The sequence below is a fragment of the Selaginella moellendorffii genome, unplaced genomic scaffold (genome assembly GCF_000143415.4).
Source record: "Selaginella moellendorffii unplaced genomic scaffold, v1.0 SELMOscaffold_21, whole genome shotgun sequence".
NCBI lineage: Eukaryota > Viridiplantae > Streptophyta > Lycopodiopsida > Selaginellales > Selaginellaceae > Selaginella > Selaginella moellendorffii.
Genome location: NW_003314282.1, coordinates 1,383,664 through 1,405,193, shown reverse-complemented (window position 1 = coordinate 1,405,193; position 21,530 = coordinate 1,383,664). Strand labels below are relative to the sequence as shown.

Here is a 21,530-nt window from a genome sequence, read left to right as displayed (position 1 = left end):
AATAATCTGAATAAAAATTAAATAAATAGTTGCCTTGATAAAGGATTAGGGCTAATCCAAATTTTAGAAAATTTAGGGTTTTAGAGAGATTTTAGGGCTCGCAAATGTAGTGTCGAGAGCGATGGAGCAAGGGGCGCTCGCATCTTCTATCTCCTTGCTGCGCAGCTGCGAATCGACGAAGATTTCTTCTCGCCGCTGCCACTTCTCCAGCCTTCCATTTTTCCGGCGCGAGAATTTTCTGTCGATCTTCGCGTCTGCTTCTTCGGTGATCCACCACGTAAATTCCTGGAATGCGGGTGGGAATGGATCGAATGTTGGGGCGGACGGGAGGGATTTCCTCGATGCGGTCACGTCGATGGCCACGGTCAGAGCTTCGAGCATGGCCGGGAAGGCTGTGATCAAGGTCATTGGCGTCGGTGGAGGCGGATGCAATGCGGTGAGCCAGATGGTGAATTCCAGGCTTCCAAACGTAGAGTTTTGGGCTGTCAACACGGATTCTCAGGCTTTGCGGCGATGCATCGCTCCAAACAAGCTCCAGATTGGGAAGGAGACGACATTTGGAAGAGGCTCCGGGGGAAAGATCGAAGTTGGCGAGGAAGCAGCAACGGAATCACTGGCCGAGCTCTCGATGGCGCTCGAAGGCGCAGATCTTATCTTCATTGCTGCTGGTATGGGTGGAGGCACTGGCTCCGGCGCAGGTTAGTCATTCTTCTTTGTTTGTTCTGGAGTTTATCTTTACTGTTTCTCGTGAGAGTCCTTCGTATTGAGCTAGAGATTGTTTCGTGAGTGTTCTTCGCATTGAGATCGAGATTGTTTCGTGAGAGTTCTTCTCATTGAGCTAGAGATTGTTTCGTGAGTGTTCTTCGCATTGAGCTAGAGATTGTTTGACCATCCATCGCTTAGACACTAACGTTGTTAACTTTGGCAGGACCAGTTGTTGCTCGCTTGGCCAAAGCAATGGGAGCACTCACGGTTGGAATCGTGACACAACCGTTCACTTTCGAGGGGAAGAAGCGAGCAGCCGGAGCCCGTCTCGGGATGGAGGCCATGAAGAACGCGTCCGACACTCTGGTGGTGGTTCCAAATGACAAGCTGCTCGAGATGGTGAGTGCCAACACTTCCATCGTGGAAGCTTTCGGCCTCGCGGACGACATCCTCCGGCAAGGTGTGCAAGGCATCTCGGACATCATCACAGTTCCCGGGCTCGTCAACGTAGATTTTGCGGACGTGAAGGCGATCATGTCGAACGCTGGCAGTGCGATGCTGGGCATCGGCGTTGGGGGCCACGGAAAGGATCGTGCCGAGGCAGTCTCCCGAGCGGCGATCATGTCTCCGCTTCTCCAGTGCTCGATGAACAGGCCGATGGGAATCGTCTACAACGTAACAGGGGGGCCCGACTTGACTCTCCACGAAGTGAACGTGGTGGCGGACAGGATTTACAGCATCGCTCATCCCAATGCCAATGTGATCTTTGGCGCTGTGATCGACGAGAGCTTCAAGGGAAAGATCCGTGTGACCGTGATCGCGACGGGGTTCCAGGATCAGAGCAGTGAAAAAGGTGGCGCTGAAAGCTCGTACTCTCTGAGATACAAGACGGTGGAAGACGATATCTTCGATTGGGAGAGGGGTAAGAGCTGGAACAAGGTGACTGAAGTTCCAGAGTTTTTGAAGAAACGAGCCAGGAGGAAGAACTAACGTACATAAAAGCGAATATACAACTTTAGTAAGTAGCAACTTTCACAAATCCTCTCCACTGACTGACGAACGTTTTTATGTCTAGTTTTTCAGGCTCGGTGATGCCTGAGCACAGTGGCGTAGCTGCTGCTCGTTTTGTTTCTAAGTTCCTCAAGGTGAGTTTTCTACGGGCGTGTATTGTCACTGATGTATGATCGTTTTCATTTCCAGATCACCGCAACTGACACAAAAGATCTCTTGTTAAAATTGAGAAAGGCAACATTGGAGTAGAAGAACCTCTATACGAAATCACTATTTTCTTACAGGTAGTGTCATTTCCTTGGCTACTCTCTCGTGCTCGATCATCTTAATCACATACTTTTGCAGCCCAAAGAGATCAAACCTGATGCGGTGATCGCCCTCCACATCCCCAGTAAAGCACGACAATGGAAACTCCACCACAAACGCTTCCTGGTTACTCTCATCCAGAAACTCAGGCCCAAACTTTAGCTCTGTCGCCGCCGCTGCGCCACGCTCCTTGGCTACAAACGTGAGATCGAGCTCCCGGGTGATCTTGACACCAATCGCCAGCAGCGAGCCACTGGCTTCCCACAGATCCACCGAGCTCTTGAGCGCCTCCAGCCCCTCGTTCTTGTACGCCACCTCGATCACCGCTCGCTGTGGCTCGAGGACTGAGGAGGAGAAGTAGCACTGGTCCGGCTCTTTGTCGCCTCGAATCGTCGCCAGGCGGGAGGCCCTGGCGGCGGAGATCACGTCGATGGCGCACTCAACCTCGGGGATGCACTGGATCTGGGTGATGATCATAGTGTTGAACCAGTTTGAGATTGTCTCGTGAACGATGGAAGGATCCCCGTGCATCCACACATCCCCGGCCTTGAATTCCAGCCGCCAGCAGCACTCGAGGCCACACATCCATGCATCGTAAGATTGCCAGGGTACGTTCCGGGCGACAAGAAATGGCCCCTGGCCCTCTCGATCGCCACGCTCGTAGGCTGCTATGGCTGCCTCGAGAGCAACGTCCAGCTCTCCCATATGGAACTAATATTAGGGCTTTGCTTGTAAAGCCCAAAAACGTTAAAACAAATATATAAATTTTAAAAAAATACATAATAAATGTTAAAATTTTACATACAATTAAAATATTAAAATATATAAACAAACCAAGCATTGCTACAATGCAACAGCAACTATATTTTTTAATTGTCCATATAGTTACCATCATATTCTGTGACGCTCAATAATTTTGTTCTTTAAAACAAAGATATGTTATTGTTATGGATTTACCAACCTTTACGACGCTTTCCAATCGACTCTGGGCGCTAGGGTTTTGTGGTGTAATAACCAAAAGCACATCATTTTAAAGATGATCATAATTATAATAAGCACAGGAAAAATGAATTGATCATGCACACATGGTCACGACGTCAACACATTTACATGGGTGGTCGCTCTCAGTGTGCAGAGCTTCCGAGTAGACTCCAGCTTTGATCAGGTGCCACAGCTGGCCGCACATCCGCGGGACTTGATAGCGAAATGGATGCAGCTTGACACGCCCCGGGAACGCATCCGCCACCTCCTGGATTGCTCCTGGAATCCGAGGCCGACGCTCTTCTGGAACCCGACAACCCGCCAAGCTCTGTATCTCGAGCAGCGTCACACAGCTGCTGCTTCCCATGAGCCCCCACACAAACTCAACCTCGTCGCTGTTCCACGCGCTCTCCACGTCCACCTCGGTTGAGTAGGGCGAGAAAATGCGGACGCGCAACGGTGCATGCCTGTCACTCCACTCCTCCAGGCTCAGCAGCTGCATAGGATATATATCAGATCGGGAACTATCACAGTAATCATCCTCCAAATACCTTGATCGCCCTGCGAGCGACTTCGAGCACCTCGAGGCCGTGGAATGGCTCCAGGAGTGCGGCGAGGTTGACGGAGCGAGGGTGGGGCAAGACCGCCGGACTCAGCAACAGATGCAGCTCCCTGATTCCGCCGAGGCTGGACTTCCTGCTGACAATGGGCTCGAGCCTCTGCGTGAGGTGGGCAGAGCTAGCAAAGGTGCTGCCGATGGTGAGCATCTTGAGCTTGGACAAGCGCAGGCCCTGGATGTCCCGCACGTCCCCATGCAGCTTGATCCACTCCACATTGCACGTAGACGGGAGGAGCTCCACGCGCGGCACCGCATTGCAGAACATACAGCGGAGCTTGGGCATGTCCAAGGCGATAGAAAAGTTGACATGGACGGACTTCCTGGTCCTCAGGAAGAGGGAGTCGAGGCTCTGGCTCTCGAGCAGATACGTGCCGGGCGATTTCACCACGACGTTGTTCAGCTTCAAATGAACAAGAGATTTCCAGTGCGCGAGGAGCTGCTGCAGGGTGAAAACATCCACTCCTCCCTCAAGAAAGCACAAGCGGAGATTGGGCAGGATGGGCGGCGCCGCCTCCGCTGGCAAAGGATCGAGCATGGCGTCGATGTGAAGGCAGCGGAGCTTCTGGCAGGCCGCGATGCTGCTCCAGAAACCATCCACAAACCGCGTATAGCTGCCGATGGAAAGCGAGTGGAGATTTTTGCCAATCCCCTCTAGCCAGCCAAGCGAACAGCAGCGCTTGGGTGATGGCGCAGCGCTGAAAGACAAGGATCGGAGGTTGGTACCAGTATTGCTGCTGCCAAACCAGCGGACGAGGCCTTGCTCCTCGGCGGCGGCGCTTGTGGATTCCAGGCTGAAATGCGTGACGAGCCTTACCAGATGTGCCCACCGCTTGCTCACCAGAGAACACGAATACAAGTGGCGAGAGGAGAAGAGGAGGGACAGGATTCGGACGAGCAGCTCGTCGGGAAGGCCGTCCATCGCCAAAACGCTTTCGCATGATTTTAAACCTTTTGGAAACCCTATAAAACATATCTAAACCAAAAAAAATTAAGTTGGGGATGAACCCAGAATTCTTTCTTCCAATCAAAGGAGAATTACCACTACACCTGCGTTCAATGAAGCCTTCTAATTTGTCATAAAGGAATTCAAACCCTGCATACCTTAGAAATTCTAGCTTACAGATTGGATGGTAGATCGTTTGTGAGGTCTTGGATTTGTGCTGGACATCAACCGAGAAATCTGCCAGTCAGTGAGAAAATTTGGCTCTTCCCGGCTCTGCTTCTCAATGAGTTTCAGGTAGGCGTAAACGATGGACAGGCGGTAGACGCCTTCCTGGGCCTCGGGATCGCCCTTTCCACCACAAACCCTTTCGATGTCTCCAAACACGTTGGCTAGAACAGCGCTGTGCACCAGCGGCTCCTGATCCTCCTCTCGCTGCTCGCCCCTCGCGAAGCTCTCGATCGTCTTCTTGAGCTTGGCATCCTTCACTTTGCGCGCGTCATGGAGGATCTCCTGGCAGCTCTCTGGAAACGTAAAGAGGTTCCCATAGTTTTCGCTGGCAAAGGTCATGGCCAGGGAGTCTATCAAAGTGATTATGTATCTGGCCTTTTCGCCCATCCCACCCCTGGCCAATCTTACGAAGGCTGACGCGTCGCGGAGATATCTACACATGTTGTACGTAAAGGAGACTTGCATGTCCGTCAACTTTGTGCGCGACACCTGTTTTAGGGCGCTCTCGCTGACATCTTCAATGGATCTCCGGAACCTGCAGCAGCTGGCTTGCAATTGCTCGCCTGGGCCTCTCCAAATCGGCTTCATTTCCTTCAACTGTGAGTGAAGAACCCTAAGTTCTTCTCTGATTATAGTAAGAAAAAGGTTCCCAAAATGGTGGTACTTATAAAAACCATTGGTTTATCCAAAAAAAGGATTAAAGATTAGGGCTCTTCATGTCCCTAAAATTAGGGCTCTTGGATGGAGCTCGGGATACTTCCGGCTGTCGGGCTAATCTTGCTGCTTCCGCTCGTCTTCTTCTACCTGTCGTCAAGAATAGGTTTGCGATTTCTCTCTCGGGTGTTTTAGTTTTGTTCTTTCATCGAATCTCCATCTCCAGCGAAATCGCGATCGAATAGCGCAAATCTGGGCAATGCAGATGGATTAAAGGTGAACTCTGGCTGTATTTTGCTTCTTATTTAGTTTTTCGATCGCTCTAAAGGGACGCAAGTCTTACACGCTCGCCGAAGTGAGCAAGCACAAATCCAGGGACGATTGCTGGATCATTGTCAAGAACAAGGTAGCATTGGAGATTTGAAAGCTTCTAGAGGGTAAAATCTGGAGAAATTTTTTACCGCAGGTTTACGATGTGACTTCGTACGTGGAGGAGCATCCGGGAGGCGATAGCATTCTAAACAACGCTGGTGGTGATTCCACCGAAGGATTTTTCGGGTAAAAAAGGTTTTTTTCACTCTTACTGCGGTTTAAATCCCGTTTTTTTTTCTCCTCACAGACCGCAACATGTAACGAGAGTTTTCCAGATGATCGATGATTTTTGCATTGGCGAACTTGAATCGTCATAGAAGAAATCTTACGATGTAGTTTTTCTTTTTCATGCTAGTCCACAGGTTCGAACACCAGACTGGAAAGAGGATATCCTTTGGGTGTGAAGGGGATATTCTTTGGTGTAGTGTGATCTCCATATTCGAACACGAGACTGGCGGCCAAAGAGGATATTCGTTGGGTGATCATACAGGCAACTGGAATGTGGAAGCGGTGATTGTGTGACGCACGCTCCTCCTCGAAATTTCAGCGCGCTAGGGTGTAATGATGCGCTGCGCTGTGCCGATCCTCTAGAAATCTGGCCGGATTTCGGCGCCGATCGCTCGAGGTTTGCTCGAAATCCATCCTGTTTCCTGCGGCATTCTTCTTGATTTGTGGGAATTCTCGGCGTGCTCGTTGATTCAAGGTAGCATCGTCTCGATCTTGGAATCGCGCCAAGAACCTAGGTTTTTCATCCGTCTTTCTTGCTGTGCAGGCGATCGCCATGGGAATCTGCCACATTCCCGAGAAATCGAGGCAGCTCCTGGATTTCCTTCGCAAGAACCGGATATTTCTCGCGATCGGCGTCATCGGCTTGGTCTTTTGCATCGCGCTCTTCACCCGCCCGTGGGATGCGAGCGCGCATCGCCAGGATCGAGTGAGCCACGCCTTTAGCTTCAACCATGGCGCCGATCGAGGTAAAGTGCCGCTCCAAAATTCTCTCGCGGATCGTCCACCGATGATAAAGACAAGGCGTTTGTTGCTGGTAGGACAAGTCGTTCTAAAACAGCTCAAAGCTTTCTTTCTTTTTTCTTTCTTTCTTCTTACTCATCCTTTGTCTTACAGGCCATGGATGGCGACAGCGATGCTCATCCCGACTGGGTATGAGTTCTTCGCAGCGCTGTGTATAGAGCTTGGTTTACGAGAGATTGCTCTCCAAGTCATTCATGTGAGTGGTCCCTTTGGTTTTCTAGCTTTCTCTTGTTATATCAAAACCAGTTTGATGTTTCGAAGTCCCGGAAAGTTCTCAAACACTTTTCAAACTCGGATCGGGATCTCGTTCCGCGATAACTTCGTCGGGTGATTTTCGTTTTTCCTGGCAGGAAAATCCGTGCGAGTTGTTTAGTCAGGTCAATACAAAACTGGTGAGGTGAGGTACGGACAATGGTAAATGTCTTTCCTCCGCCTCTGATGGTGAGAATCTCTTTGGTTCCATCCCGATCTTTACCGATCTGTAGACCAGGTAAGTAGCTCTCACTCTGGGCTTAACTTGTGCTCGGTACCTTGACTTTGGCTTTTCTTATAGATTTCGTTGCTACGAGGTAAACGTCAGAAGTTACTCGTTGAGAGCGTGAAACTCGTTTCTACCCCGTGGTTTGTTTCTGTCGTTGCTTCGAACAAGAACTATTTCATTCCATTTTCCCAGGTTGCATAGGCCAAGAGGCTGCGCGATCGGGAGACCGATGAAGAGGAGAGCGAGAGAGATTCCGAGCATTCAAGGGACGTGATTTGCACTAGGAGGTAAACTTGTGGGAAGCCCTGTTTAAACTTTTAATTGTCCCCAAGATGGTTTCAAAGGAGATCATCAAGCTCAGTGAAGAACAGCTTTGAGGCGGAGGTATGCGATCGAGGTGATGAATCTCCTCGAGACTTTTGTCGGTGAAAAGATATTTTTGATATCTCCAGCTCAAGAATTTTTACTGCGACAGAGATTACCGGTAGCAAATAACACAAGAGATTTTACTTTTACCTGAGAGGAGCCGATTCCAAGCTCCAATGCCTGTGCCTAGAACATGAAGAAAGAAACCAGCCAGAGCTTTTCCAGAAACAAATAAGTAAGAGCCGAGAGCCTACATTTTTCTCTCTCTCAGGAATGATCAAGGTATTCATTTTGCGTTATTAATGAGATTCAGCTCATATTCTTGGTTTTTGGTGTCAAACAAGGTCTCACTCAGACAGTCATGGGTGGTGGTAGCGGCGCCGCTATTTGTTCTTCCCAATCTAAGATGATGGTAGGCCTGGATTTTGGACTACATTTTCTGGCTTCTCATTCGTGCATCGTTTTGATTTGGGTCAGAAGCTGGCGAGCTGGGAATGTAGTCCCAAAATCCAGGCCCACTATCACCTTCGATTCGGAAGAACAAGAGTCGGAAGCCATAGCAGAGACGATCGGAGATTGATCAAGAGGAGAACAAGAGAGACTTCTACAAGAAAGAGACGGGCTCCCTTCCTCAAAACAACGTGATTTTGCAGGTAAACGCTTGGGAAGTCCTGTTTTAACTTTTACGAGTTCACAACCGCGGCAATTGTCGGTTTCAAAGTGTAACTCGCAATTTTTCCCGGATCAGAGGATCAGAGATCGGTGTGCATAGAGCTTTTCAGCTCGAGTTCCGAAATTGCTCCCCGTTACGTCACTGATCCGGGCTGCAAGAGACTCGCGAAGTACGACTTCGACATGAGCGAAAATGTGGAGCTTGGGAAGAATCGGAACGTTCTCGTGTCAAAGAGCATCGAAAGTGTCAACTTTGGGAAGAACCGCCAGCCCGAGGAGCTCTACTGCGTTGATCTTTGCACAGGGAGGAGGATGGAAGGCACCGTACGAAATCGAGAAAATAACTCTACAGGTAGTTTTTATTCCTCGTCTGTCATTTTCGTTGTGTTCTCCATTTTCTTTCGGGTGTAATGTTTTCTTATGCATTCTGTGTATGATTAAGGAACGTATGGCATTCATGTGAGCGGTCCTTTTGGTTTTCTAGCTTCTCTCTGTTATATCAAAACCAGTTTGACGTTTCAAAGTCCCGGAAAGTTCTCAGATACTTTTCAAACTCTTCCCGGGATCTCTTCCATTCGAATTCCGCGATAACTTCGTCGGGTGATTTCCGTTTTTCCTGGCAGGAAAGATTTGTGCGAGTTGTTTGGTCAGGTCACTACAAAACTTACGTACCTGTGGAATGATGGTAAATGTCTTTCCTCCGTCTCTGATGGTGAGAATCTCTTTGCTTCTATCTCGATCCTTACCGCCAGGAACTTCGATCTGTGGACCAGGTAAGTAGCTCATTCCGGACTTAACTTGTGTTCGGCGGTACCTTGACTTTGGCTTTTCTAATAGATTTCGTCGCTCCGTCCAGCACAAACACCTTTTCAAAGTTGAGAACGAAGTTTGGGGCCTCCATCCTCCGGTTTCTATAGTGCTTTATAAGGAAAACCTTCCTTGAGAAACAAACGGAGACGTTAGTTCGGACGGGGTAACATCAGAGCTTACTTTGAGAGCGTGAAACTCGTTTCTGCCCATCGCCTCTCGTGGTTTGTTTCTGTCGTTGCTTCGAACAAGAACTATTTCATTCCATTTTCCCAGGTTGCACCTCGTATTCTGCTTAAAAAAACGTAACGTTTGTGACGCGCAGTGAGCGAGAGACCATGGTTCACGAACCTGCTTCGGCATTTTCCCGATAACCTTGGGGATTGAATAAACATCAGTATCCGGAGGTGTGACATACATCTGAAAGATCCATTCAGCCAAACGAAGGCAGCGAACACCAGCTTTAAACTTACTTCTCTGAAATCATATACGTTGTCGTCAGGATCGGGTACCTTTCGAATGAAGAAATCACACTCGTGGAGGCTGATTTTGTGAAACTCGTCCTCGTTGATCTTGTACTCCACAACCGTTCCGGCCGCGATAACGCTCTCTAGCCTGTCCTCAGTTGCTCCATCCGCTGCTTCAGGGCCTGCTTCAACGGGAGCAGCGGCAAAAGCAGGAGGAGGTAAGCCAAATCCAAGGAGTAGCTCCTCGGCAGTCTTGTCAGCTCCCTCGTCCAGCATGTCTAGAGTAGACTCGATTTGATCATCTATAACATCCTCCACACTGTAAAGATCATCGTCTCCAACACCCACCTGCATTCGGTATCTCTTCCTGTGCACTACTACACTGCTACTACCACTACCTCCTAACGCATTTATCCTCGCATTGTTCTTTCCAGACACTTGTAGCAGAAGATGGTGGCTCCTCTTGCTGCACCGTGGCAAGGCGCTCGCAAGTTCTGCTAAACTCAAGGTAGCCATCGCCAGAAACCCTGAACCTTAAAGCCCCTGCCTTGGAGGATGTATTACTAGCTAATGCATGCTCCTTTTGCTGTTAGAGCAGTAAGAAATCTTCCTCTTGCTTACCGTGATGTTTTCCAGGATCTGGATGCTGTTCTAGGCAGAGACTCCGCTACGATTGACACTTACGCCTCTCTGCTGCGGCAATGCGCTCAGACCAAGTCGATCCTTCAAGGTAAACGGGTCCACGACCATATCGACACATCCGGCTACAAGGGGCACACTTTCCTCGGGAACTTGCTGGTGGATATGTACGGGAGCTGCGGAAACTGGGAGGCCGCCAAGGCTGTGTTCGATGGCATCAAGGAGCCCAACGTTTTCTCGTGGAATCTGCTGATCAAGGCTTATGCCACGAATGGGTTTCTGCGAGAGGCACGGCTTGCGTTTGAGGGAGCTCCGCAAAAGAATGCAGTGACTTGGACTTCGCTGTTTGGGTGGTATGCGAAGGGTGGGCTGCTCCAGGAAGCCAGCCGGATGTTTGAGAAGATGCCCGAGTGGGACTTCATTTCGTGGACGAGCATGTTTACGGCATATGCCCAGAGCTGGCAGCCTCAGGTGGCGAAAGGAATGTTCGACAGAATGCCTTCGAGGGACGCTGCGTGCTGGAACGCAATGTTTACTGCGTGCGCGCAGAACGGAAGCCTGGTTAGAGCCAAGACTGTTTTCGAGAGGATGCCGCAGTGGAATGTCCAGTCCTGGAACGGAATGATCACAGCGTATGCTCAAGACGGGGGGCCGCAGCAAAGCAAGAATCCTTTCGAAGGTGGTGATATACTCTCGAAAAGCAGGCTTTTCTCCTGGTCGGAAAGAAGTCTACTTCGAGATAACTCAACAGGGATGACACAAGAGAAGGATCATTGCAGAGAAGCAAGGAGTTTGTTCGATGGAATACCGGAGAGGAATGGAATCTCGTGGGCTGCTATGATCGGAGCTTATGCAAAGAGGGGGAAGCTTGTCGAGGCACAGGGGCTGTTTCAGAGAATGCCCAGTCTCGACTTAGTAACCTGCACCACCATGCTCGAAGCGTATGCCCAGCACGGCTATACCAAGGATTCAAAGGCACTTTTCGACAGGATGCCCGAGCATGACATGGTGTCGAGAACAGCTATGGTGCTTGGCTACGCTATCAACGGAGAACTGCTCGAAGCTCGGGAGTTGTTCGACAGCATGCCGAAAAAGGACGTGATCTCTTGGAATGTGATCATCTCCGCATACGCACACAAGGGACAGGACAGAGAAGCGCTGGAGCTGTTTTGGAGAATGGATGTCAAGCCAGACTGTATATCCTTTCTCGTGGTTCTCGACGTGTGCGCAAACTCCACGATTCTGGAACAAGGAAAGCGTCTCCACGCCACAGCGATCAGTCACGGCTTGGATTCAAATACTAAAGTTGCGACGGCGCTGATCAACATGTATGGGAAGTGTGGACTGCTGGGAGTTGCTTTGGAGCTGTTTGAGAAACTCGAGGACAAAGAGGTGATGGCTTGGACGGCGATGGTCGCAGCTTATGGCTACAATGGACAGGGAAAGGCGGGCTTGATGGTTTTCCACAGGATGGTTATGGAAGGCGTGGAGCCCGACGACATACTCTACATATGCGTTCTCTGCTTATGTAGCCACGCAGGGCTGTACAAGGATGGACTCGAGCAGTACCTTTCACTTCAAGGTGACTTCGGTATGGTTCCAACCATGGAGCATTTCGTCTGTGTAGCTGATCTTTTGGGCCGAGCGGGACATACTTCCCAGGCTCAGGAGCTGCTCGAGAGTATGCCATTTGATGCCGATGGAACGGCTTGGAAGCTGCTGCTCACGAACTGTAAGCTGCATGGAGATTTTGGTCGAGCCGAGATCTTTGGTGAGAAGCTTTTGAAAGCCTCGCCGCAGGCCAGTGCAACGTATGTGCTGCTGTCTCACCTCTACAGGGAGAGGAATTTGAAGTCGTCATCTTGAGAAGGCAAGCATGTCCGTTTTTCTTCTCCCTTTTGCATCCAGGACGATGTCACGCGAACTTGGCTCGAGGTAAACAAGTTCTTTTGATTCTTTCTTGTCTTTCAGTTTTCTGATCAATGACTCTTCTCAGGCTTGCAACGTCATCCCATCTTCCAGCAGCAGCAAAGATATTGGACAGCAACACAAGAGCTGGAATAGCAGCAGCTCCCTTGGAATCCAGCTCCACCACCCTGTTGGCGACTTGAATTCCTCGATCTACATCGCGATGGACACTGCAGGCTCCAAGAAGTGTCAGCCATGCAACCGGATCCCGCTCGAGCTCCTCGGTGCCGCAAATGAAATACTCAGCCTGGTCCAGCCATCCGGCTCGTCCAAGAACGTCCACAACGCAGCGGTACTGTTGCTGCAAAGGGAATAGCCGGCAATGGTCGTGCTGCATGCAGCCAAAGCTCCGGATGGCCTGCTCCAGCTCTCCAGAGTGGCTGCAAGCTCGCAAGATGCTCATGAAGGTCACCTCACTCGGTTGGACACCTTCGAGCTCCATCTCGCGATAAAGCTCCATCGCCTGGTCCAGACCTCCGTGCTCAGCAAACGCAGCGATCATCGAGTTCCAGGAGACGTCATTCCGCTCGGCCCCCATCGCCTCGAACTTTTTCCTCGCGCTGGAGAGGCCCTCGCATCTGGCAAGCAACTGGACAGCCGCATTTTTCACAACGACACTGGCGGAGGCCATGGATTTTTCGAGCAGCCCGGCAGCTTGGCTGCGGAGATCCGAGGAACCGCACTTGGAGCAGGCGCTGAGAACGCTCGAGTAAGTGAAATCGTCAGCTTGGATGCCTTGTTCTAACATCTTGCTGTACAGCGCGAGAGCCTGGCTGCTATGCCCGTTCTGGGCATATCCCGCGAGCATCGTGTTCCAGGACACGAGATCTTTGCAGCACATCTGATCGAAAAGTTGGCGAGCTCGATCGATGCTCCCGCACCGTGAGTACATACCCAGCAGCGAATTCTCTACGACAGTGGTGTTCTCCAGGTTTGAGCAGGCGATTCTCTCGTGGAGTTCCTCACCTCTGGACAGATTTTCCAGCTTGGAGCAGGCGGTGACCGCGTTGGAGAAAGTGTAAGCGTCCGGGGCGACGCTGCTGGAGGAGATCATCCGATCGAAAGTGGCGAGAGCTCTGGCGCTGCAATCGTTTTGGAGGTACGCGGCGATCAAGAGGTTGAAGGAGAAGATGTTGGGCTTGGCGATGCGGTGGAATGCGAGCTCCGCGTCTTCCATGTTGCCGAACTTGCCATACATTTGGACGAGGAGATTGCCGATGTAAGTGTCTCGGTCGTGGTGGCGTTGGGCGATCAAGGCGTGGAGCCTCTTTCCTTGCAGGAGAGATTTCTCGTTGCCAAATCGCTGGAGCGCTGCTGCGTAGGGCGCGGCATTCACTCTCACTCGTTTCTTCTCTCTCGCAGGAATCGCTAGAGCTTGGCTTTGGACATCCTCCATTAGAAAGAATTAGGGCTCTTCAACTTTTAAATTTTAAATTTTAAATTTGGCGCCTTTTGTTGCTTCGCGCCTTCTGGGGCTAGGGTTTAGGGCTCGCGCGATGGATCGCGAGCAGCTGGAGGCAGTGCGGCAGATGATAGCGCGGGTGATCCAGGGAGTGATGAGAGCTGCCGGGGATGTGGTGGCCGCTGGCGATTCTAGGGTTTACGAGCGCCTTGCGGATCGAGGTGTGTTTGATGGGGAGGAGGCCGTGCGCGCCATGGTCGCGGCGGTGTTCCAGCGCGTTGTGCATAGCGACAGCGTCGCGGTGGATGTCGATACTGGTGCCGTGCATTTCTTTGTTGCGAATGGGCCGCAGAAATCGGCCATGGAGGAATTGGTTCATTCCATGTTGTCGGGGATTTTGGAGAGGATAGTGGCTGCCAAAGAGGTCCAAGTGATGGGATCCAGAATTTTGGGAGAGATGGAGGGCGATGGAAGGGATTTGGCGGAGATCTTGCGAGCAGTAGAGGCTGGCGGTGAAGTTCATAGCATGGTTTCGAAAGTTTTTGAGGAAGTGGTGGCAGGAAACGAAGATGCTAATCACGATCACGATCACGATCACTTGAAACATGAGGTTCTTACTTCTAGTTTCGATAAGTTGGCTCTAGAGGGGTGCGACGAGGAGCTTACAGCAGCCACAGCGCCTTTGGTACACTACATGGTATCCAATATTGTCAGGAAAGTTATAGAGGCTAGAGATGAGCGGGGTCACGCTGGAGAGGAAGAAAGATACAGGAAGGAATCAAGCAACGTCCAAGCTATTGTTCGTCTTTGTCGGGAGAAAAGTGTGAGACTGGCAAAAGAAGTGCCGCCTTTCTTCGACGCTATGGCTTATTTTCAACTTCGAGCGGGCTCTTTGCTTAATCCAGAGATGTCCAGGTAACTTAAAAGTTTTTCTGTGCTACCAGTTTTACCAGTTTTACATGATCTCTGTCTGCGTTTGCAGCCCTGGAGTTGCGGAAGACTCTTCAAAAGATTTTCTGGACGGCTGTGTTCAGAGGCTTTTGCGAGAGGATTGTCCTGCTCAAGAGACAATTAGACTTCAGGTACATTCGAAGCAATTATGACCTTGGTTTTGAAATACCTTTTCTGTAGCGATCAGATTTCTGCACAAGCCGCCACGGATCTGGAGTTGAAGGGATTGAAAATGGATGCTGACCGGAGGAAGGCAGTGCTCAAGGACATGGCGAAATCCGTCGCGGAAGTTCAGGTCCAACGTATTCATAGCGTTCCCAACAAGTTTCTCAATTTGGACGTCCATTCAGATAAACGACTTGCAAAGAACATTCCAGATCGTGGAGGATTTACATTCGCGGATGCTGAGATACGTCCTTCACTTTAGCAAGGAAGTCGAGGAGAAGATGACAGTTGCCAGTATAACCGAGATTCGAGCGGCTCTCGAGAGTATCTTTCCACAGGCGACGTGCATCTCTTGGATTGATCATCCAAAAGCCGAGAAAGCAATACAAGTTGAAGAGATGGCTGCCGCGGTAACAGGCATTCGTGTGTTCAACAAGTACGTTGCATGGTGGATAGTTTCCTTGGCTCCAAAGCTCATCTCAAGAAACTGGGAACTTGTGTGAAGGTCGCTGGGCAGAGGTGGTGAAGGATTTGAGCTTCCGTTTGGACACTACAGGGATGAGATGAAGAGTTTGGGTGAAACGCTGATGGATTGTCTGCAAAAGACCAACGAGAAAGCTCAGAGGTGTGCGGAGGCAATCAGACTGCACCTCGAGCCACTTGGAATGCGTCACGTCTTGCTTCAGAGACTACGGGACGAGCTTGCTTATTACTTGCAAGCATTTGCGCTGCTGGAAGGCCTCCAAAATGTTCTCACGGAGAGATTTGGTATCGTCAGGGAGTATGATGACAAGTGTTGCGAGCACCTCAGAAACTTGTATGAAACCATCGAATGCAGGAGCTGTATCGCGAATGAACTGGTCTGTTGTTTTCTGCTTTTATTTTTCTTCTCCTTCATGTCCTAACTTATGAAGTATTCATCGCAGGTGTACCCCCAATTCCAAGCTGTAGGAACAATAGTCAAGTCTGTTGGTGAGGAGCTAAGAGTTCTTCGAGCGTATGCCAGGGCCTCCATTCCGTTACTTTCACTAGCTTCTCAGCCTCTCTTCACGCCCACGCCATCTGGCATAGCAAACATATGCTCTTCGACGGGTTTGTCAAAACTGAACACCCTTGTGAACTACACCACTTTTCTGCCTCCCGAAGTCTACACAGTCGACTGGCACGAGAACGACGTGATGTAAGTCCTGTGTGGTTGGCTTTGTTTGAAACTGATTTTCTGTTTCTTGCATGCAAAGCTTAAGCAAAGCGGGCACACAACAAGATTTAAGATGCGGTATTTTGAGAGACGAGGATGTGGAGAATGCATTGCAAGGTGGGGGAGCCTTGCAGCTTTCTGGCTATTGTCCGGTTGCATTAGCCAAGCACAGAGGCCTCCTTCTTCACGGAGATCCTGACATAGGACTCGTGCATGTCGAGGGAAAGCTTTATGCATTTTCTAGCGAGGAAGCGTTAAACCAGTAATCTCTTTTACCGGTGCTTGATTCTGCAGAGAAGTGGATGCTATAGCTAGGTTCGTCGTCAACTCGCTAGTCAAATGCATCTACAAGCTCATTTTGTGTCTGTCTTTGCATGGAGTTCGTCAAGGTTCTTTAGTATCGTCTACTCTTTTGTGCTGACGCGCGGGTGGTCACAGGTTCATCGCTGGGCCGTCGTTATATCTTGAAGCCGTGACGAATGCTGTTCGCAAGATGTCTCAGCTGGTCCACATTTTGGCGCTGGAAAACGAGGCTCCTTTTTCTGTCCTGAATATTTCCAAGGTTTGGGTCCTTTCTTTTGGTGTTTGTCGTCTCTTTGTAATAACCAGCATTTCGACAGTTGCTGAGCATACTAAGTAAGCCACTTTCATGTGAGTTCTCGACGCAGACAACAACAGATGTTGTCAATTCGTTGGATTCGGCTCTGACCAGGTAATGGTTGGACTTCGATAGTGGAAACTTACCATTGTTTTTCATTATACTGTCAGGTCGTTGAATAAGGAGACAACCAGTGCACAGACATGCTCTAGCTATTACAGGAGATCGCTGCAAACACAGGTCCTTATTAGTTTCATTTTCAAACATTTCTTTTCTGTAAAACGATGCTCACGCATCGCGAATGCAACAGGTGTGGCTGCCAAAGCACACTGGCACTCAGACTGGCATTAATCGAGGGTGTAACACGTCCAGGCAAGTCCGGAACATGATGCTTCATGCTAAGTACGACCTTTAAAAATGTTTCTGCGGATAATTGCGGAGATTTAGAAGCGCTCATGTTGGAGGTATGGATGACAATCATGTGGGAGTTTTCTAACGAAAGCACGTGTTTGCTTTCAGGCCACAATGCGAAATCCACCATCATTGTCTTTACCAGTGGGTACAGTCACAAAAGATGAAAAAATAGAATGTGGTTCCCAGTGCTAAAAGTAAACATGGGACGCACAGGTTCCAAGATGACGACGACTAAGGTGTTGGTAAGATAACTTCATCAGATGAAGTAAGAGAGGGACTCTGTGGTAGAAGTGCATGAGTTAGATTCCTCCACTTCCGCCCACCTCCTCTTCAACTTGGAGAATGATGCAGGGGAATCAGAAGATTTAAACAAAAGCTCATACTGCCTAGCAGGACGCCACAAACTTTAAAAAAGATCAAGGAACCTGGAATATATCGTTATCCGCCACAGATTTCGACCCTTCGATGAGTTATCTGCCTCGTACGCAAGATTGAAGACAGAAACGAAGAGAAGGACTTCAAAAACGACTGGACAACCTCCTTTACTGGAAAGTGCTGACTACAAAAGCCCGTGGACATGCACACCAAATTTCCACTCGAAGCTGTTGGTAACAAACTTTGGAGGAGGTGAGACTTCAAACTATGAAATGTTTCATTTGAATCATGAAGCTTGCTGTTTGCAGGGACGACACACATGGAATTGCAATCTGCTTCAGTTCACGACGAGGCCTTCGATTTCAAGGGACGACTTGCCGACAAGAAAAGCACCGGTGGATGGAAGGGGTGTTGCTACGTTCTTGGTATTCCCAATACCTTTGAAAGCTTCACTTAGCTTACTTGAGTTTTTTCTTGCAGCCAATGAAATATTCGACAGGATAGCCTTCTTTGCAATCCTGGCGAACCTGGTGACTTACATGACTAGTGTTCTTCACGAAAACACGGCTGAAGCGGCTACCAACATCAACAACTGGGTTGGGACCATCTACATGGTGACTCTCTTGGGAGCATTTCTAGCAGACGCATTCTGGGGGCGCTATCGGACTATTCTCACCATGGCTGGACTGTACATTTTGGTAAGCAGATTTGTTTCACTTTCTCTGCATTCTTCAGACGATTGCTTATGTATTTTTTCCCGCAGGGCCTGATTCTACTCACGGTCTCTTCCTCGCTAAAGTCCCTTCGCCCATTACCTTGCCAACCAGCGTCTCGGAATGAAACCTGCAATCCAGCCTCCAAGCAGCAGCGCGCATTCTTCTTCGTTGCCCTCTACCTGGTTGCGGTTGGCTCGGGTTGCATGAAGCCGTGCGTTTCGTCGTTTGGAGCGGACCAGTTTGATGAGAAAGATTCCTCCGAGATAAAGAAGAAGGCCTCGTTCTTCAACTGGTGGTTCTGGGGAATTCACGCCGGCCAGCTCGTTGCAGTCACGGTCCTGGTTTACATCCAAGACAACGTCGGCTGGTCCTGGGGATTTGGAATTCCGACGGTACTCATGGTCATATCTGTCCTAACTTTGCTGTATGGGACACCGAATTACAGGTATCAGAAGCCGCACGGTAGTCCCCTCACAACTATAGTGAAAGTGATAGCCTCGGCAATCTCGAAGTGGCATATGGCGATTCCCGCCAGCACTGACAAAGCAACAAAGCCGATAGCGTAAGCTAAAGTTCTTCGATCTTACTGTAGCGGACTTGACGTTGCTGTCTTTGTTTATCATGGAACAGGTTCCTCGACCGGGCGGCTTTTGCTCGAGAAAGTGGTCGCAAGCCAGGCGATGCCAAAAAGCCATGGGACCTTTGCTCCCAGGCTCAAGTCGAGGAAACAAAGGTGTTCATGAGGATTCTACCAATGTGGTTTGGCACGCTGCTCTTCTCCACGGCGGTGGCTCAGAACCCAACGCTCTTCGTCAAGCAAGGGAGCACCCTGGAGAACAGCATCCACGGCAAGTTTAAGATCCCGCCAGCCTCGATGCTGCTCTTCACAAACCTGACTGTCCTCTTCTCCATGCCGCTCTACGATCGCCTCTTCGTCCCGTCGGTCCGGAAGATCACGGGGCACCCGAGAGGCATCACCATGCTCCAGCGGATGGGAATCGGGATGTTCATCACGGTGGCCTCGATGCTGGCGGGGGGTCTGGTCGAGACGAAGAGGCTCAAAGTCGCGAGGGAGTTTCCACACAGCAAGCCGCTGCCAATGACGATCTTCTGGCTTCTACCGCAGTACATTCTCCTGGGACTGGCGGAGGTGTTCACTTACAGCGGCCAGATCGAGTTTTTCTACGATCAAGCTCCGGCAGCGATGCGTAGCTTGGGGGCCGCGCTCCAGCTGACCACCCTCGCGGGCGGGAGCTTCTTGAGCAGCATTCTCATCACGGTTGTCAACCGCGTCACAGGTCCCTCGCATCCTTGGATCCAGCACAACCTCAACCAGGGGCATCTAAACTTCTTCTACTGGCTGCTTGCGGCGCTCAACGTTGCCAACATTGGAGTTTTCGTGCCACTGGCGATCTGGTTCAAGTACAAAGACAATGAAGTGTTGCTGCCACCTTCCTCTAGAGTTTAAGAAGAAACATTCGTTAATCTAAATCAAAGATTCGTATTCAGCCAATGGACTTCTAGTCATCAGCTTGCATTGACTGCGGTCCATCGCTACTCATCTGCCGGTGCGCTGCCTTTTGCGCATCCGTGAGAGAAGCATCGGCATTAGAACCTCGTGTTGTATTTACTAGCACGGCATTTGATGGTCCACCAATCTAAAGCTAGACGGGAACAGTTTTGTCTTGTCACATACGTCATTGCGTGAGGAGCATACAAAGCCTGGAAATACGAGGAAACTAGCATATCTGATTCCTGTCTCTTGTCCGAATTGTTCGGCCAAGCGTCCATGTCTGCGACCTAACCTTTTCACGCAACTTGAGAGAAATCATAGTTGTGGCCGTCGGATGAGGCGCTACTGAAGGAATTCCTCTCTCAATTGCTGCTGTACGTTTTGACCCAAGATCATCCACAGCAATGGCTGGCTGCTCACGATTCCCTTGAACTCTTTCTAATAACCGACATTTCGACAATTGCTGAGGATACTAGCTGTCATGTAAGTTCTCGCGCACTTGTTTGCACGCGATCTTCATTTTTGCACTCAAAGGCAGCAGAAGAAGTTAATAGCATAACTTCTGTTTTGGGACAGGTTACAATTGGTATGATCTCTGAACAGTGCAAACTAGCTTGACATTATATCCCATGGCGGCCCTCCCATGCATATGGGATAGATTCAATTACAGATTGTCCCTGTACCTTGATGGCCCTGACGCAGATAACAGAAGTTGTCAATTCCCTTGATTCGGCTCTTACCAATGCCATAGCTGATCTCGATAGTAGAACCTTACCTTTGTTTTTCATCGCACTGACAGATCGTTGAAAAAGGAGACACTCGAGCTATTACACGAGACTGCTAATTACACAGGTCCACCGAACTAGACTGGCATCGATTGAGGTTGTAACGGAATGTTTTGCAGATAAGTGCGGAAATTCAGAAGCGTCTGGAAATCACGTTCGAAACCAGGAATAAATGAAAGTCCGGAGGTAGTGCTAAAGTTGAACAGGGAAGCAGGATGTCAACGACTAAGATGCTAACTTGCCTTCACTTCCTCCTATCTCATGTTCAACTTGGGAAATGATGGTAATTAGAAGAAAGCTTTACTGGAAAAGTGCTGACTACAAAAGCCCGAATTCTCACTCGAGACGGCTTGCTGACAACGAACTTTGGAAGGTGAGAGAAAAAAATATCAAATGCTTCATTTGATCATGAAGCTTGCTGTTTGCAGGGATGGAGTTGCAATCTGCTTCAGTTCATGAAGAGGCCTTCGATGTCAAAGCAGACAAGAAACGCATAGGTTCTCGGTATTCCCAATACGTTTAAAAGTGGACTCTAGAGGAAAGTTTACAGCGGCCACTGCCGCCTTCGGTACACTAGATGGTATCAAACATTGTCAGGAAAGTTAACTGTTATAGAGGCTAGAGTTGAGCAGGATCACACTGGAGAAAATCAAGGGAAGGAAGGAATCAAGGGACGTCCAAGCTATTGTTCGTCTTTGCCGGAGAAAAGTGCCACCTTTCTTCAATCTTCACACACTTCTAGGTAGAGGGACTGATTAAAGCAGGTTTCATTGCGAGAAGCTGGTTTGCAAAGTAAACTTTATCGAGGAAGAGATTGTCAGATGAGCACGATTCCTCTGAGATAAAGAAGAAGGCCTCGTTCTTCAAGTTGTGCTTCTGGGGAATTCATCTCGTTGCAGTCACGGTCCTGGTTTACATCCAAGACAATGTCTGCTGGTCCTGGGGATTTGGAATTGTAATCCGTCCTAACTTTTCTGTATAGGACACTGACTTACAGGTACCACTCTTGTGAAAGTGATAGCTTTCAAAGTGGAGTATGGCGATTCCCAGCACTGACAAAGTTCTTCGATCTCACTGTAGCGGACTTGACGTTTCTGTCATGGAACAGGTTCCTCCCATGCGGCTTTTGCTCGAGAAAGTGGTCGCAAACCAGGGGGTCAAAGCC

At 49.7% G+C, this 21,530-nt stretch overlaps 7 protein-coding genes and 1 long non-coding RNA gene across 10 annotated transcripts; 5 read left to right on the top strand and 3 right to left on the bottom strand.

The window, feature by feature from the left end:
• The first annotated feature begins 89 nt into the window (after nt 1–89).
• LOC9638210 (cell division protein FtsZ) lies at nt 90–2,820 on the top strand. The gene is made up of 5 exons (XM_002973365.2): nt 90–698; nt 929–1,723; nt 1,781–1,850; nt 1,906–2,000; nt 2,062–2,820. The coding sequence occupies exons 1-2, from the start codon at nt 122–124 to the stop codon at nt 1,693–1,695; spliced, it is 1,344 nt and encodes a 447-aa protein (XP_002973411.2). The 5' UTR covers nt 90–121; the 3' UTR covers nt 1,696–1,723; nt 1,781–1,850; nt 1,906–2,000; nt 2,062–2,820.
• A 277-nt stretch (nt 2,821–3,097) lies between these two features.
• On the bottom strand, nt 3,098–4,541 carry LOC112347379. The gene is made up of 2 exons (XM_024678114.1): nt 3,555–4,541; nt 3,098–3,499 (listed from the first exon to the last, which is right to left on the bottom strand). The coding sequence occupies exons 1-2, from the start codon at nt 4,539–4,541 to the stop codon at nt 3,098–3,100; spliced, it is 1,389 nt and encodes a 462-aa protein (XP_024533882.1).
• Nucleotides 4,542–5,496: 955 nt separating this feature from the next.
• LOC9637958 (cytochrome B5-like protein) lies at nt 5,497–7,111 on the top strand. Of its 2 annotated transcripts, none has more exons than XM_002973364.2 (7): nt 5,497–5,613; nt 5,674–5,723; nt 5,776–5,853; nt 5,914–6,005; nt 6,067–6,444; nt 6,592–6,861; nt 6,942–7,111. In XM_002973364.2, the coding sequence occupies exons 1-5, from the start codon at nt 5,535–5,537 to the stop codon at nt 6,134–6,136; spliced, it is 369 nt and encodes a 122-aa protein (XP_002973410.2). In that variant the 5' UTR covers nt 5,497–5,534; the 3' UTR covers nt 6,137–6,444; nt 6,592–6,861; nt 6,942–7,111. The 2 variants fall into 2 exon arrangements, with proteins under 2 accessions (XP_002973410.2, XP_024534046.1); XM_024678278.1 differs by having other exon boundaries at nt 6,067–6,522.
• Nucleotides 7,112–8,861: 1,750 nt separating this feature from the next.
• On the bottom strand, nt 8,862–10,187 carry LOC9641679. Of its 2 annotated transcripts, none has more exons than XM_002973161.3 (6): nt 9,648–10,187; nt 9,526–9,594; nt 9,358–9,465; nt 9,182–9,301; nt 9,040–9,129; nt 8,862–8,983 (listed from the first exon to the last, which is right to left on the bottom strand). In XM_002973161.3, exons 1-6 carry the CDS (start codon nt 10,155–10,157, stop codon nt 8,867–8,869), a joined length of 1,014 nt encoding a protein of 337 aa, XP_002973207.2. In that variant the 5' UTR covers nt 10,158–10,187; the 3' UTR covers nt 8,862–8,866. The 2 variants fall into 2 exon arrangements, with proteins under 2 accessions (XP_002973207.2, XP_024534045.1); XM_024678277.1 differs by having other exon boundaries at nt 9,526–9,549.
• Nucleotides 9,694–13,707, top strand: LOC112347377 (pentatricopeptide repeat-containing protein At4g02750-like). The gene is made up of 6 exons (XM_024678113.1): nt 9,694–9,710; nt 9,789–9,859; nt 10,076–10,149; nt 10,278–12,215; nt 12,277–12,957; nt 13,009–13,707. The coding sequence occupies exons 1-4, from the start codon at nt 9,694–9,696 to the stop codon at nt 12,144–12,146; spliced, it is 2,031 nt and encodes a 676-aa protein (XP_024533881.1). The 3' UTR covers nt 12,147–12,215; nt 12,277–12,957; nt 13,009–13,707.
• Nucleotides 12,196–13,644, bottom strand: LOC9641678 (pentatricopeptide repeat-containing protein At1g74630). The gene is made up of 2 exons (XM_002973160.2): nt 13,162–13,644; nt 12,196–13,035 (listed from the first exon to the last, which is right to left on the bottom strand). The coding sequence occupies exons 1-2, from the start codon at nt 13,642–13,644 to the stop codon at nt 12,196–12,198; spliced, it is 1,323 nt and encodes a 440-aa protein (XP_002973206.2).
• A 2,735-nt stretch (nt 13,708–16,442) lies between the features above and the next one.
• LOC112347444 lies at nt 16,443–16,774 on the top strand. The gene is made up of 3 exons (XR_002992768.1): nt 16,443–16,526; nt 16,585–16,676; nt 16,733–16,774. It is a non-coding gene; the product is annotated as an uncharacterized LOC112347444 (long non-coding RNA).
• A 658-nt stretch (nt 16,775–17,432) lies between these two features.
• On the top strand, nt 17,433–19,580 carry LOC9637956 (protein NRT1/ PTR FAMILY 8.5). Its single transcript, XM_002973362.2, has 5 exons — nt 17,433–17,603; nt 17,660–17,776; nt 17,832–18,049; nt 18,115–18,629; nt 18,698–19,580. The coding sequence occupies exons 2-5, from the start codon at nt 17,671–17,673 to the stop codon at nt 19,533–19,535; spliced, it is 1,677 nt and encodes a 558-aa protein (XP_002973408.1). The 5' UTR covers nt 17,433–17,603; nt 17,660–17,670; the 3' UTR covers nt 19,536–19,580.
• Nucleotides 19,581–21,530: the final 1,950 nt, after the last annotated feature.

Coding starts and splice junctions, on each gene's coding strand:
- LOC9638210 (XM_002973365.2), top strand. CDS start 122: ATGGAGCAAGGGGCGCTCGCATCTTCTATCTCCTTGCTGCGCAGCTGC. Junction 699..928: donor AGGCACTGGCTCCGGCGCAG/GTTAGTCATTCT, acceptor TAACTTTGGCAG/GACCAGTTGTTGCTCGCTTG.
- LOC112347379 (XM_024678114.1), bottom strand. CDS start 4,541: ATGGACGGCCTTCCCGACGAGCTGCTCGTCCGAATCCTGTCCCTCCTC. Junction 3,500..3,554: donor TCGCTCGCAGGGCGATCAAG/GTATTTGGAGGA, acceptor TATCCTATGCAG/CTGCTGAGCCTGGAGGAGTG.
- LOC9637958 (XM_002973364.2), top strand. CDS start 5,535: ATGGAGCTCGGGATACTTCCGGCTGTCGGGCTAATCTTGCTGCTTCCG. Junction 5,724..5,775: donor GCAATGCAGATGGATTAAAG/GTGAACTCTGGC, acceptor ATCGCTCTAAAG/GGACGCAAGTCTTACACGCT. Junction 6,006..6,066: donor TCCACCGAAGGATTTTTCGG/GTAAAAAAGGTT, acceptor TTCTCCTCACAG/ACCGCAACATGTAACGAGAG.
- LOC112347377 (XM_024678113.1), top strand. Junction 9,860..10,075: donor AGCGGCAAAAGCAGGAGGAG/GTAAGCCAAATC, acceptor TGTTCTTTCCAG/ACACTTGTAGCAGAAGATGG. Junction 10,150..10,277: donor CAAGTTCTGCTAAACTCAAG/GTAGCCATCGCC, acceptor GATGTTTTCCAG/GATCTGGATGCTGTTCTAGG.
- LOC9641679 (XM_002973161.3), bottom strand. CDS start 10,157: ATGGCTACCTTGAGTTTAGCAGAACTTGCGAGCGCCTTGCCACGGTGC. Junction 9,130..9,181: donor TTAGAAAAGCCAAAGTCAAG/GTACCGCCGAAC, acceptor CCTGGTCCACAG/ATCGAAGTTCCTGGCGGTAA. Junction 8,984..9,039: donor CATTTACCATCATTCCACAG/GTACGTAAGTTT, acceptor CTTTCCTGCCAG/GAAAAACGGAAATCACCCGA.
- LOC9641678 (XM_002973160.2), bottom strand. CDS start 13,644: ATGGAGGATGTCCAAAGCCAAGCTCTAGCGATTCCTGCGAGAGAGAAG. Junction 13,036..13,161: donor ACCTGGAGAACACCACTGTC/GTAGAGAATTCG, acceptor GGATATGCCCAG/AACGGGCATAGCAGCCAGGC.
- LOC9637956 (XM_002973362.2), top strand. CDS start 17,671: ATGGAATTGCAATCTGCTTCAGTTCACGACGAGGCCTTCGATTTCAAG. Junction 17,777..17,831: donor GGGGTGTTGCTACGTTCTTG/GTATTCCCAATA, acceptor TTTTTCTTGCAG/CCAATGAAATATTCGACAGG. Junction 18,630..18,697: donor AAAGCAACAAAGCCGATAGC/GTAAGCTAAAGT, acceptor ATCATGGAACAG/GTTCCTCGACCGGGCGGCTT.